Below are 13,275 nucleotides of genomic sequence, written 5' to 3'. Positions count from 1 at the left end.
CAAGCACACAAGAATATGCCAGCAGAATGTCCGTAGTATGAAAAGGAAGTTAAAATACACGAGATGCGTCATGGGCACACAGCTGGCGTCCTGGGGCAAGTGGGGCCTGCAGTGCCGTCATTCACGGGGGCAAATAAACCAAGTTCCGTTGGCCCAGAGAGGGTGGCAGTCAGCTGGGGAGCAGCCCCTGTGCCTGTGGTCACAGCCCATTGCTGGGTCCAGGTCCCTGCACCCGTCCCCAGAGTGGGGACCAGACCAGAGGTGGAGAGGCCCCACCTCCTGCTTGAGAGATTCTGTCCCATGGAGTGTGGCGGTTGTGGGTTGGGCCCCTGAGTCTGGTCTCATGCCTGATGCTTCCACTCTCGCCTGGGAAAAATTAGTGTACCTCCCTTGAGAGGGGACAATTCCCTATCCTGGCACTTCAATGAGCTGGAGATCTGGGAGCGGGGATGCGCAGAGGGGGCACAGGCATCGATTTTCCCCAGGTCCCTCATAGGCATGTGGAAAGTGTGGCTGGAGTTCGTTTGCCTCCCCTTCCCTCCCCCGCCCTGCCAAGAGGGAGGAAGGGGTGTGGCCATGGCACCCCCGCTCCCCCCCGCCCCCCGTCGATACTGCCCCCACTTTCTCCACTCTGTCTACCTATGCTGGCTCCTCAGAACTTGGGGGTCACAGAAGGATCGCCCCCACCCCTGTGGCTCGGTCCTGGGAGCAGGGCAGGGCTGTGGGTCTCTTACTTCTCTCGGAAGGAGGCTGGCCGATCCTGGGAGACAGGCTTGTGGGGCCTTCTGGGGACATGAGGCCACCATGTGGCTGATGCCCTTGCAGGAGCCTCATTCCTCAGTGCAGGACATGTCACGGGGGCCAGTGACCTGGACCTCTCCAACGTCAATCCTACCTCCTTCCCCTCCTCTGGGCTCCGGAGGCCCCTCTGTGTGCGGCCTGCCCTGCTACACAGACACAGCTGGGGGATGGGGTGCCGCGGGCCAGAAGTAGAACCCCAGGCGCAGGTGGAATGACTTAGAGACCCTCACTGCCCCCTCCCCTGCACAGCAGCCGAGGCTCTGCTCTGACATGGAGCCGCAGCTGGTGGTCGGCTGGGCCCCCGGTCCCGTGGGGTGACTGCCGGCCGCAGAGCAGTCCAGGGCCCCTGCAAGGTAGGGGTGACTTGCGGTGACTTGGGCAGCGATGTTTCGATCTGTGGATTGTCATCTTATCAGTGGTGGGGATCCGGGTCGTTGCTTCAAGTAACGCTCTGCCCTGTTCTCGCCCTCACTGCCCTTCCTGGAGTCCCTGTCACCCGTGTGTTGGGATTAAGTCCCCTGCGTCCCACGTGGCTTCTGTTCTGTCCTTTCCGTTGTCGCCTTTCTGGTTTACGCCTCGGGGGACTTGTCTTCCTGTCCCCTCTGCGGCTGCACTGTGAGCAGGACTGAAGGCTGTAGAAGGGGACGCCAGTACGGGGAGCAAGTGCTGGGGAAGGCCAATCTCAGCGGGTGTTGTGGCGGCCTCGGGCCTTTCCAGGACTCCCAGCGCCACCAGGCAGAAGCGGGGAGGGCACGGAGGCAACGGGACACAGTGAGGAGAAAAAACATGAAGCGGCAGGAAGAAATGAGGTGACGTGCGGAGGCGATTGCGAAATAGGACCTGAAAGACAGATGCGAGAACACGACTGCGGGGCAGGAGTGAGGCAGAGCGGACCCTGGGGCAGCCTTCACTCTTAGGAGATAAAAGGTTAAGCAGCCCTGACTTCCAGAAAAATACTTGTTCTAAAAATAGTTCCTGAGACTCCCATCAGGTTGGTCAAGACATAAGGTAACAGGGCACCTGACTGGCGCTGTTGCTCTAGCAGGTGACTCTCCATCTCGGGGCTGTGAGTTCGAGCCCCACTTGATATCAGGAAACAGGTCAAGGGCCCTGTGGGGCTTGTGTGTCCACTTGTCCCTCCTCATATGCTTATACCACATGCGCCCCTCGTCCACACGTTCTCTGCTGTGAGTTGCAGGACTTTCCTGCCGCTAGAGCCACTGGGCACCACGTTAGGGAGGCAAGGCCACAAGAGTGTCCCGTCAGTCAGAAGAGATGCTTGTTTGGGCAGAGGAGCAACGTGGTGGCTGCTCTGCTTCTGACATTCGTGGGGACGTCACGCAGTCTTCCCGTGCACACGCAGTCTGAACCTGGGCCTTGTAACCAGCCTCTGTGTCCCTCGGCCAGGCCAGGGCTGGGCATGGGGGCCAGCTCCCGACGGCCTGGGGCACCCTGTCCAGGGGCCTCCGTGCTCCTTCCGGCTGCCGCTGTGCTGGGCGGGGTGGAGGGGGACTCTCAAGGGCTCAGGATCCCCTCGGAGTCCCTGCGACCTCTGCGTTGGCTGTCTGCCAGGATCGGAAGGATGGTTAGATGGGTTACAGAATCAAGGGCTCAGAGCGGCCTGGCATGCAGCCCGCTATCCGGACACGCCCATCTGTGGCCCCTGCCAGGAACCCCACAAGCTGGGCTCTGTCAACACACCTGGCGGTGCTGGCAGGGGAGGCCGGAACCTTTACTTCTTCTTCCTGCTCGGGGCGCCCTCACTGGGCAATTGGATGGAAGGTGTTTTGTTTCTCCTTTTCTTATCCTCTGATGTCTGTCTGGGCAGTGGCCCTGTGGCCATGACGACCTCCGAGGGACCCGGCAGGGATAGGCCCAGGCTGGGGGCCTGGGAGGCTGGCCCTGTGCTCTCCCATCTCCCCTGCACTTGGCAGCAGAAACTCTGTTCATGAGAGAACCTGTGGGAATGGTCCTGGAAGGGCCTGGCGCCTGCTCAAAGGCAGGGGCGGGGTCGTGGCTGGGGCTGAAGGGCTGCGCGCAGCTCTGCGGTGCCCATCGCCATGTGGGCCGGAACCCAGGGGGACTGAGGTTGGGGGGACGTGCGGAGTAAGCTGGCTCAGCAGGGCTCGGAGCATCCAAGGCAGAGGCTGGCCTCCCAGGGTTGGCCTCCATGTACTGCCTTGGGGGAAGGAAGGTCCTGGCCCACCTTGCGCTTCCCGGTCCATGTGGCTGCGGGCATCACCTGAGTCCAGATGGGGGTGCGGGGAGGGGGGCAGTTTATTCTTGATTCACTAGCGCAGGAGCTCCTGAGGCCAAGGTCAGGGCCGCGGTTGCACCTCTGGCCACCACTGGGCAAGCCTAAGGCTATCTTGGCTGACCATGCAGTGGCCATGCCTGGTGGAGCGATGGCCTGTTAGAGTTTGACAGGGCATCTGAGGGGCAGGGGGGGCCACCTCTGCGAGCATCGGCCAGGCTGGTTAACCTCTGAAGACGTCTGCCTCTTTTGTGGGCTTGGCTTTGGACCTGATCTCGGCAGGGAAAAACCTAGATGCAGTGGGCCCTTGGTGGAAGTCACTATAGTTTGAAGGTTAACCTGCTCGTTATCACTTTCTTTGCATTGGGAGGGGTGAGGTGGGTGGCAGCAGAGGAGTTAATGTTTAATTGGGGCCCTAGCTGCCCTTGGCACTGCCCAGTACCCTCCAGAGCTGGTCGGAGAGAGAACACCATGGCACCTGGTCCTGGCACCAACATGTCTTGGGAGGGCCTGGGAGCCATTTGTGGGTAACTGTCTTCTTCCCGTGGCTTCCAGAGCTTGGTCCATCCTGTCCTGGCCCAGGCTGTGCTCGGGATTCTTGGTACAGAAGCAAAACAAACCACTGAAATACCTCTAGTAATTTTTGTATGCAAGAGCCCTGTAGAAATAACAGTATGTTGGCTGTTTTTTGTTAAATAAAATGGAGGATGCACATTCACCTCACATACTTGTTTGCCTTTTTTAAGGTGGCTACTAGAAAATTTAAATTTCTTTGGTTAAGGTTTATTCATTTTTCAGAGACAGAGACAGAGTGTGAGCAGGGGAGAGGCAGAGAGAGAGGGAGAGACAGAATTGGAAGCAGGCTCCAGGCTCCTAGCTGTCCGCACAGAGCATGACATGGGGCTTGAACCTACGACTGCAAGATCATGACCTGAGCTGAAGTCAGACGCTTCGCTGACCGAGCCACTTAGGTGCCCCAGAACATGTAATGTTATCCGCGTGGCTAGCATTGTATTTCTTTGCACAGCACTGGTCTAGCTATTTTGAATGGGAGTAAGCCATTCAAAATGACTGTGGGCATTACCAGTGCCCGGCCCTGCCGGGAGCGCTGGCTCTCAGTGGACAGGTGAGTCCGGGGTGTGACCCATGGGGGACGCCGCCCGCTGGCACGGAATGTGTATTACAAAAGCATGGTATAAGGTTGGGTTATTTTCTTTTCATTTTAAAAATTACTGTTTATGTTTGCATTTTATTTTTATGTAAAATTTTCAATACAATAACAGCTTACATAACGCCGATCTGCACTCAATGTGGAGAATGTGGGGAGCGTGGAGGCTTCTGCGGGTCTCCTGGCTCACAGAGTGGCCCCGTGTGGGTATGGGTGCTGCTGCCGGGGGACTGCGGGTCTTAGGGTGTCTCCGGTGTCTTCCCTGGGTCTCTGACGTCCCTCCTGCCAGGGTCAATCCTTGTGGATGTGAGCCCTACCTCGGCCTCGCCCAGGCCCCCAGGCCTCCTGTGTGGCCTCAGTGGCACATACTGGGCTCTGCAGGCCTTTCTGAGACAGTTGAGAGCAGGCATTTCAGTCTCTGGACAAAAGAGGTGTTAATGAACTTTGACGTTGAAGATTAGAAATCATCTGGTCCCTGGTTGTCCTTAGACCACGGTCCGCATGTACTGGGCCTGGGGTGGGGGCGGCTCCTGTGAGTCTCCGTGGCTTGGACTGGGGACATGAGACCTTTTTCCTTTGCAAAACCTCTGACTCCCATGGACAGCTGCTTCATATCACTGCAGGAGGGCTCTCCTTCCAGTCGAGAGATTTCTAGAGAATTTTCCATCCCGAGGGGTGCCCGTGTAGCCAGGATATCCTCAGCCTGCGGACCGTTCCTGGCACATATTCTGTTCATTCCCACTTGGGCGTTTTCTCGGGGACCGTGGCCTGTGCGGGGCACCTGCCACCTAGAAGCAGGCGGGGCCTCCCAGATGGGGCTGCTTCCCAGAAACGGCTGAAAAGAGCAGATGTGTATCTCCTGCCTTTTGTCTCCCTTTTTGCGATGTCTGGACAGTCTGCAAGGGTCCCTGGAAGCAGAGGGGAGACTATGGGACTGGCGGGCAGCCCCACACCAGTGCCCAGCACCCTTCTCCTTGCAGGTCTGGCTGTGGGGCTAGGCTTTGGTGCGCTGGCTGAGGTCGCCAAGAAGAGCCTCCGCCCAGAGGACCCCTCAGGTGAGCCAGGCTCTCGACCTGGAGGGTAGGTGGGCCCTGGGAGGTGGGCCTGTGTCCCTGGAGTGCTGGCCGCCAGGGCTGCCCCATGGCCTGGGTTCTGTGTAAATGGTGTCTGAAGCTGTTTCCTCACCCGCCCGGCCCACCCAGCCTCTGCGGGGCTGTTGGGACCCAGTGGTTGGCCAGGTCGGGTGCCCTGGGCTCCCTGTTTGGCTGTGGGTGAGGGGGGGTGAGTGCTCAGGGAGCAGACCCTCCAGGGCCCTTGGTCCCCCTCCCACCCCCCCGCCCCAACTCAGGGACTGGAAATGGCTGCCTCTCTGGCCTGAGATCTTCGTCTCTGAGATGGGATCGAGATTCCTCTGTCCCCTGCCCCCTGGGGTCGGTGAGGTCAGGTCACAACGTTCATTACCCCTGGTCTGGATGGCTGGGTATGGGCCGCCTCCGAGGATGGTGTCCTGTACCCTGACTGCTCTGACGCTGGGGCTGGGAGCAGCTGGAGGCCCCCCGTTAGGGTGCCCCACCAGCATGGGGCCCCAGGGCCGGTGAGAGCAGTGCTGGTACAACCTCCTGCTAGGGTTGGGGGTCCCCAAATGCATTTGAAGATCTGGGCTGGGTGTTCCCTGGCCCATTCAGTGGATGCCAACTCCTCGCCCTTCCTATGGGGACCCCCAGGGACACCCCACTGTCCTGTTGTGCTGTGGCCCCTGGGGTCCTGGCTGCCAACACCCTGGATGGCCCCTCTCGACCCGCAAGACCCTCCTGGAGAGAGGGCACTGGCCTGCCCCCGCAGGCCCCTGAGTGCCGGCTGCACAGAACACGCCCAGCGTCCTTGGAAGGGGCTGGAGGACAGACGGTTAGTGAGGGTATTTTTAGTGTTGGTGCTGAGACATTTTGGGGAACGAGGCCCAGCTTCCTCTGGAATGAGAAGCCCATGTTCTCCAGGCACAAAGCCTGTCCCCCCGGAAACCGGCTGAGCTCCAACCCACCTCGTCCAAGTGGAGAAGAGGCTAGACTGGCCCCAGAGCTGGCCTTCGCCAGGGAAGTGGTGACCCTGGCTGGGGTCAAGGGCACTCCCTGGGCTTGGGCCATGGTGGGGTGGCCTGGGCAGTCCCCAGGCTGTGTCCCTGCATCCTGAGTAGGCTCTGGAACCCATGGCCTGGAGAGAGAGTGTCTCCCAAGTGGAGGCGTATCAGCCGTGGCCTGGCCCCCCAGGCTGCCCTCAGAACCAGCCCTGCCTGGGCAGGAGTGCATACCGTGGGGAGGGGCTACTCCGCACGGCCCCCCATCTCAGGAGCCCTCCTGTGTGTGCTGGGAGGGCACATTCGCCTGGCCCTCTGCTGCTGCCCAGGGCAGGGGTGATCTGGAGCCTCCTCTCGGCCCAGCTTGGTGCAGGTCTGCTGTCTGGGGCCCTGGGTGTGAGCCTCGTGCAGCCGAGCGTGGGTGCCAGTGGTTTCGTGCGTTCTCCCTGGCCTTTTCATCTGCAACATGTCCCCGGGCCCTAGTCCCCATGCCCCCCTACTCTAGGCAGGAGTGCACTGGGGGCCAAGCTGGCTGGGCATTGTGGGTGCAGCCTTAGGGGCAGATCTGACTGGGCTCAAGGGGCCCAGGGCAGGGAGGGCATTGGATGACCCAGGGTTAGAGAAGCGGCAGGTGCAGAGCTGGCCCCCTGCCTAGCCTCCCCCCCTTCCCCCCTGGGCTCAGGGCACACTCGATAAGCAGGCAGGGCCATGCTGAGGTGGGGGTGAGGGTGCTGGAGCCAGATCGTGCCCTGCCATTCCTGGGCCTCCCCACAGTCTCTCTGAGTCCTCACCCTGCACCCTACACCCCCTGGGAGTTCCAGACAAGGGTTGTCTGCACCCCCAAGGTTACTGCCCATCAGGGGCCTCTGTGGGCAGAGGGGAGATGTAGACCTCAGCCAGCTGTGTGCTGTCCTTGACCTGGTGCCCCCCTCCCTGAGGGGGGCTGAACCCTCGCCTTGTAGTGACCCCAGGGGTGCTGTGACCTTTGTCCTCTACATGGAGGGAAGGGCCAGTGACTAGTCCTCCTCATCTGGGTCCCCTCAGGTCCTCCCTCCTGATGCCTGCTGCCCCCATCCCTGCCCCTGGCTGTGTTCTTCAGGGGTGCCAGTGTCAGGCCCTGGGGACCGATATGGAGGGAGGGGCTCAACTGTGCAAATGTGCGTGTGCCCCACGGGCACCCACTGCAGCTCTGCTGGCCTGGCTTCGAGCCCCCCTCTTAGGTGGGGTGAGGCCCGCAGACACCCTGAGGGGCCACCCGCTCATGCTAACCCAGTGCCTGCCCGCAGGGAAGAAGGCCGTGCTGGACTCCAGCCCCTTCCTGTCCGAGGCCAATGCGGAACGCATCGTCCGCACACTGTGCAAGGTGCGCGGGGCGGCGCTCAAGCTGGGCCAGATGCTAAGCATCCAAGGTGAGGGGGCCCTGAGGGTGGGGGTGGGGGATTCAGCCCTGCTGGGAGGGGGCCTGGGGGGTGGAGGGAGCTCAGCACTTCGGCCCCGCTGGGAGCTGACGGGACATTTCCCTGCACTTGCTCCTCCTGCTCAAATCCCGGCTGTTGACCAGCCTGCAGGTTTAGACGCATCTGAAGTAGGAGCCCATGGTGGTTTGTCTTGCTATCTGGGTGTTTTGTCACATCTGGGGCAGGTTGCAGGCCTACCACCTTGTGACGCTGGGGACATGGCACGTGGCCCCCAGCAGGGGAGGCTGGGAAGGTGGTGGCAGGGTGGGGGCCTGTGAGGGGGTTTGGAGGGTGTCCCCTTCAGATGGGCTCACGGAGGGTGGGAGTTAGCCCCCAGGGCAGACGGGGCACCAGGCGCTTCCACACGCCCCCGCCTGGTGACCCTCCTAAGGACGGTATCCAAGATGCAGGGGCTCCACGTGGGCGTGGGTGGCATCCTGGAGGGACTGTGGCCTGAGATGCAGACAGGATACACAGCATGTGGCTGGGGCATCACGGGAACTTATGGGTGGGAAGGCAGGATGTGGTGGACACTGTTTAGCAACCACTTGTGAGAAGGGGGGCTACACGTGGTCCCCACAGTGTGGCCGCAGCTACGAGACACATCAGAAATGGAATCAGGACATGGTGGGTCTCTGTAGGGGTCAGGCTGGGGGGACTCCTGGCATTTACTCTGTTTCCTGAACTTGGCTCTTCTGACCCTGAGAGGATCTGCTTGATCTTGAGAGACCTCGATGCTTGGGCCACCGTGGGTCAGTGGCCCTGGTGTGTGTCCTGCCACGGACGCAAGGGCTCCGGGGACTCACTGGTGCCCAGGGGCCCCAGGAGTGTGGACAGCCGTGTCAGGGTCCCTATGCCTCCTCTGGAGCCTTCATCTACCGCCTCAGGGGCCTGTGTGCGGGTTTGGGGCTGCTGCATGGCCTTGGGCCCATGTCCTGTCACCTTTGAGCCAGCGGGAGGCCGGGTGGGGCCATCGAGTGGCCGCTGTGCTGCTGCCTGGGTTCCTTCCTTCCCAGGGGCCGGCGCTCTGCGCTCTGACTGCTATGGTACCTTCCAGACGACGCCTTCATCAACCCCCATCTGGCCAAGATCTTTGAGCGGGTGAGGCAGAGCGCGGACTTCATGCCGCTGAAGCAGATGATGGTGAGACATGCGGTGCCGGGGTGGGGGGACCTGGGTCCTCTGGGCCCCTCTTCGCCTAGGGGGGTGGCTGCGGGCGCCGCTCAGGGCGGGCCGTGCTCATGGCCCCTCCCCTACTGCCAGAAAACTCTCAACAGTGACCTGGGCCCAGGCTGGCGGGACAAGCTGGAGTACTTTGAGGAGCGGCCCTTCGCGGCTGCGTCCATCGGGCAGGTGCACCTGGCCCGCATGAAGGGTGGCCGCGAGGTGGCCATGAAGATCCAGGTGGGCACCTGCGTATACACCTGTCCCCTGGAGGGCCCTGCAGTGTTGGGGTCTCTGCACCCTACACTTCTGCCTTCTCTCCCCTGCATCCCCTCTCTGTGGTGGGACTGCATCTCACTGTTTCTGTCCCCAGCGCCTGGGCAGCACCGGGAAGGATTTGTGGAGTGACTGGAGGGACAATAGCCTCCCTGCAGGCTTGGCTGTGGGGTGAGGGGGCAGGGACAGGGAACAAGTTCATGTCTGCTCAGAGGCAGGGGCCCTGACTGGGCCACTGTTCCTGGGGGTGGGGGTGGGGTCTGGGCAGGACTCGTGGGGAAGCCAGCAGGAGGCAGCTGCCCTTGTCTGCCCAGGGACCCCTCTGTCCCCTGCAGTACCCCGGTGTGGCCCAGAGCATCAACAGCGACGTCAACAACCTCATGGCAGTGCTGAACATGAGCAACATGCTTCCTGAAGGTCAGAGCTGCTGAGGGTCAAGGGCAGGCATTCAGGATGGGCCCTGGAGACCTGAGAGGGGGCCCCCTGCTTGCGGTGACCCCCTCCTCCCTGCCCAGGCCTCTTCCCCGAACACCTGATCGATGTGCTAAGGCGGGAGCTGGCCCTGGAGTGCGACTACCAGCGGGAGGCAGCCTGTGCCCGCAAGTTCAGGTGCAGTGGGAGGCTCTGAGGGGGAGACAGGCGGCCCCTTGGGGGGCGAAGTGCCCTGCGGCTCTGAGGGGTAAGGGGCTGAAGCTCTGCATCCCAGGTGTGACCCCCCCCCACCCCCGCAGGGAGCTACTGAAGGACCACCCCTTCTTCTACGTGCCTGAGATCGTGGACGAGCTCTGCAGCCCCCACGTGCTGACCACGGAGCTGGTGTCGGGCTTCCCCCTGGACCAGGCTGAGGGGCTGAGCCAGGAGGTCCGGAACGAGGTGTGTCTGATGGGGACAGGCAGGGTGCCCTATCCCGGAGCCAGGGGCCCTGGCACAGCAGAGGACGGGGTGGGTGGTGGCTGGAGGAGGGGCCGAGGTGACCTGGCCGCCCACCCCCAGATCTGCTACAATATCCTGGTCCTGTGCCTGCGGGAGCTGTTCGAGTTCCACTTCATGCAGACGGACCCCAACTGGTCCAACTTCTTCTATGACCCTCAGCAGCACAAGGTGAGCCCCCCGGGCCTCCACGGGGGGCGGTCTGGGCCCCCTGCTCCACCAGGGCAAACCTCCCCCCTGTTGCCTGCCCCCCAGGTGGCTCTTCTGGACTTTGGGGCAACCCGAGAATTTGACCGATCCTTCACCGACCTCTACATCCAGGTGGGCAGGGCCTGGCCCTGGGATGCTTGGGAGACTGGGGGAGGGTGAGGACACAGCCTGCTGGGCTCACGGGCAGGGAACTTGGAAGGACAGTGAGGGAGAACGGGGGTGGGGCGGGCAGCTGGGGGTCCGTGGCCCCGGGAGTGCCCCCTCAGGAGCCGCTCTTGGTCCCTGGTGTGTCTCTCCCTCAGATCATCAGGGCAGCGGCCGACAGGGACAGGGAGGTGGTGCTGAAGAAATCCATAGAGATGAAGTTCCTCACAGGCTACGAGGTCAAGGTCAGCCCCACAGGCCTTGGAATGCAGTGTGTGGGGAGGGTGGGCAGCAGGGCAGGGGCTGCTTTGTCCTTTGAAGCCGAACCTTGACTTGTAAACGGATGAAGGGAGAGGTGGTGGTGCCCTCTCCTCTGGCCCTGTGCTCCACGCCGGCCTGGCCCCAGTGGGATGGGCCTGCGTAGACGTGGAATGCAGGCAGGTGGCACAGGCTTGTGGCCCCTGGACTGCAGCCCTGTCGTCTCCTGGGCGCGGGGCGCATAGCAGCCTCCCCAGGCCCTCCCGCTTTGCCTGGTCATGGTCACTGCTTGCTAACGTGACCCTGCCCACACCTGCAGAATGGCCTTCTGGGGGGGGGGTGGGGGGGGTTGTGGTGGCCGGGGCCGCTCACCCCCCAGTCCCACCGCAGGCCATGGAAGACGCGCACTTGGACGCCATCCTGATACTGGGGGAGGCCTTTGCCTCAGAGGAGCCCTTCGACTTTGGCACACAGAGCACCACGGAGAAGATCCACGGCCTGATCCCCATCATGCTCAAGCACCGCCTCATCCCGCCGCCTGAGGAGACCTACTCCCTGCACAGGAAGATGGGGGGCTCCTTCCTCATCTGCTCCAAGCTCAAGGCCCGCTTCCCTTGCAAGGCCATGTTCGAGGAGGCCTACAGCAACTACCGCCGGCGCCAGGTCGAGCAGTAGCAGGCGAGGCGGCTCTGGAGCCACTGTGCGTGGCGTTCGGCCATCGGTGCCTCGAGGCGGGTTTACTGCTGCTCTCCGGACCGGGGTTTTTCTTGATGGAATGTTAGCCAGGAGGTGAGAGCATCCCCGCCAACCAGAAAGACCGAAAAGGCCCTGGATTTTACGGACCGCAGAGGTGAAGGCTTGTGTGCGCATGTCTAGAATGAGGTTTGTTTTCTGCCCTTCCCTCAGCCTGTGCAGGCCCTGCTTGCCTGCAGCAGGGACAGGGATACCACTGTTGTCCCTGTGTGGGGCCCTCCAGGCCCAGCAGCTTTTGTGAAAGGAGACAATGTGCAGATGTCACCTGCCTAGACCTGAGGGTCGTTTAATTTTTGTACAATTCATGTAATGGTCTGATTTGTTTCAATATTAAAAAAACCAACAAAACCCCAGCATCATGGTGTTCGTTCTTCTGCTGGAAAGGGTGAGGGTCAGTGTCACACCCCAGCCGACTCCAAAGGCACCTGGAAGGAGCCGACCTTCACGGGCCCCTTGAGGAGAGTTGGCCAAGCCCAGCTCCCGCCCGCGTCTCCGGCGAGGCGGACGCTGTGATGCGGTAGCAGCGCACCGAGAACAGTCGGGAATGCTGACTGCGACTGCGTGGGAAACCACCGGGGGGAGTGGGTCTCGGGACAGGCGGCACAGCCAGCTTCGCCTCAGCCTTGTTACAAGCACCCGGCCTGCGTGTCCGCACATGTGCCGTTCAAACTGACCCAGGGATAGGAGCGGGGGCACTAACTGCAAGCAGCAGACAAAAGCAGCCACTACAGGGTTGGTACAGCCAGGGGTGGAGGGGCGGGGAGGCAGCCACACAGGCCACTGAGGGCCTCAGGCACAGCCTGGCCGGCAGAGGACAGAGTGCGCCCCTGACGTGACCTGCGGTGGGGCTAGAAGTCCTGGGTTACTCGAATCCCGGGTCCTGCAGGGGGAGGGGGGCCGGCAGAAAGCGGGATCCAGGAAGGCGAGAAGTCAAGCACCTTTCCTCCTTCCCTCAGATCTTTCCATCAGGGAGAAAAGACCAAACAGTCAAGTACAACAGTTCCCTGTTTTATTGCGATACATCAAGTTCTGGTTAATATGAAGTGATACCAACATAAAATATTGGCGAGGAGTCTTGTTACATTTTTGAGTGTCCCACCTTCAATATTTCTGTGCAAAAGGTCTGGTAGCAGAGAATTGCTTAGAAACTTTCCTAAGACATCGAGGGCGTAAAACCGAACAAAAGGAAATCAAGAGTGAGCAGAGGCCAACGCAACAGCTTTTTCCCTTCCACACACATTTGTCAGCATTATATTCTAAACAAAAAAATGATCACACCTAGGTCATGCAAAACTGTACAATATTACAATGAGAAAAAACCCTAAAAAATTGATAAAATAAGGGACATCACACTATGAAATAAAAAGGCAGATCGTTTTCATGAGATTTCAAGGTTGGTATTTGTCAACCACCCCTGTAAGTGACATGGCTGCCTGTGTATGACAGTCATCCCCAGGGAGGAGGGCTGGCCCGGGCAGAAGGACCACTCGCACCCAACTGGCCCTCCACCGGCAGGACTCTGCAGAGAATCTGGACTTGAGCGACAACGGAAGTCCCAACAAGGAAAGAGGCTGCAGGATGGCCTCGATGAGCTGGAGCGCGGCTCACCCACCAGGGGCGTGGGGGGTGGAGGAGCCCAACCAGTGCCCCGTCTGACCGCCGCTGAGCGCACCCCTCCGTCCAGACCCTAGGCGGGGCCCCGCTCGACCGGGAGGCCACAGTGTCTGTGACCAGAGGGGCCCTGCTGTGCCGGGGGCAGGGGGGGCGTCTGGGACACTGGCCCCTGCCT

General features: G+C 61.2%; 1 protein-coding gene across 1 annotated transcript in view; it reads left to right on the top strand.

Moving 5' to 3' along the window:
- The window catches only part of COQ8A (coenzyme Q8A), a 34,016-nt gene extending 22,177 nt beyond the window's left edge, over positions 1 to 11,839 (top strand). Inside the window, exons 5-15 of the mRNA XM_029934887.1 lie at positions 5,204 to 5,278; positions 7,581 to 7,703; positions 8,809 to 8,894; positions 9,015 to 9,155; positions 9,527 to 9,608; positions 9,707 to 9,800; positions 9,923 to 10,064; positions 10,185 to 10,292; positions 10,377 to 10,442; positions 10,634 to 10,720; positions 11,124 to 11,839. Coding sequence (XP_029790747.1) covers positions 5,204 to 5,278; positions 7,581 to 7,703; positions 8,809 to 8,894; positions 9,015 to 9,155; positions 9,527 to 9,608; positions 9,707 to 9,800; positions 9,923 to 10,064; positions 10,185 to 10,292; positions 10,377 to 10,442; positions 10,634 to 10,720; positions 11,124 to 11,408 — 1,289 coding nt within the window. The 3' untranslated portion in view covers positions 11,409 to 11,839. The remainder of the gene's footprint in view (positions 1 to 5,203; positions 5,279 to 7,580; positions 7,704 to 8,808; positions 8,895 to 9,014; positions 9,156 to 9,526; positions 9,609 to 9,706; positions 9,801 to 9,922; positions 10,065 to 10,184; positions 10,293 to 10,376; positions 10,443 to 10,633; positions 10,721 to 11,123) is intronic.
- The last annotated feature ends 1,436 nt before the right edge of the window (positions 11,840 to 13,275 follow it).

Source organism: Suricata suricatta, chromosome 3 (genome assembly GCF_006229205.1).
Source record: "Suricata suricatta isolate VVHF042 chromosome 3, meerkat_22Aug2017_6uvM2_HiC, whole genome shotgun sequence".
Taxonomy (NCBI): domain Eukaryota; kingdom Metazoa; phylum Chordata; class Mammalia; order Carnivora; family Herpestidae; genus Suricata; species Suricata suricatta.
The sequence above is the reverse complement of the archived record's forward strand: the minus strand, read 5'-3'. Positions and strand labels throughout refer to the sequence as shown.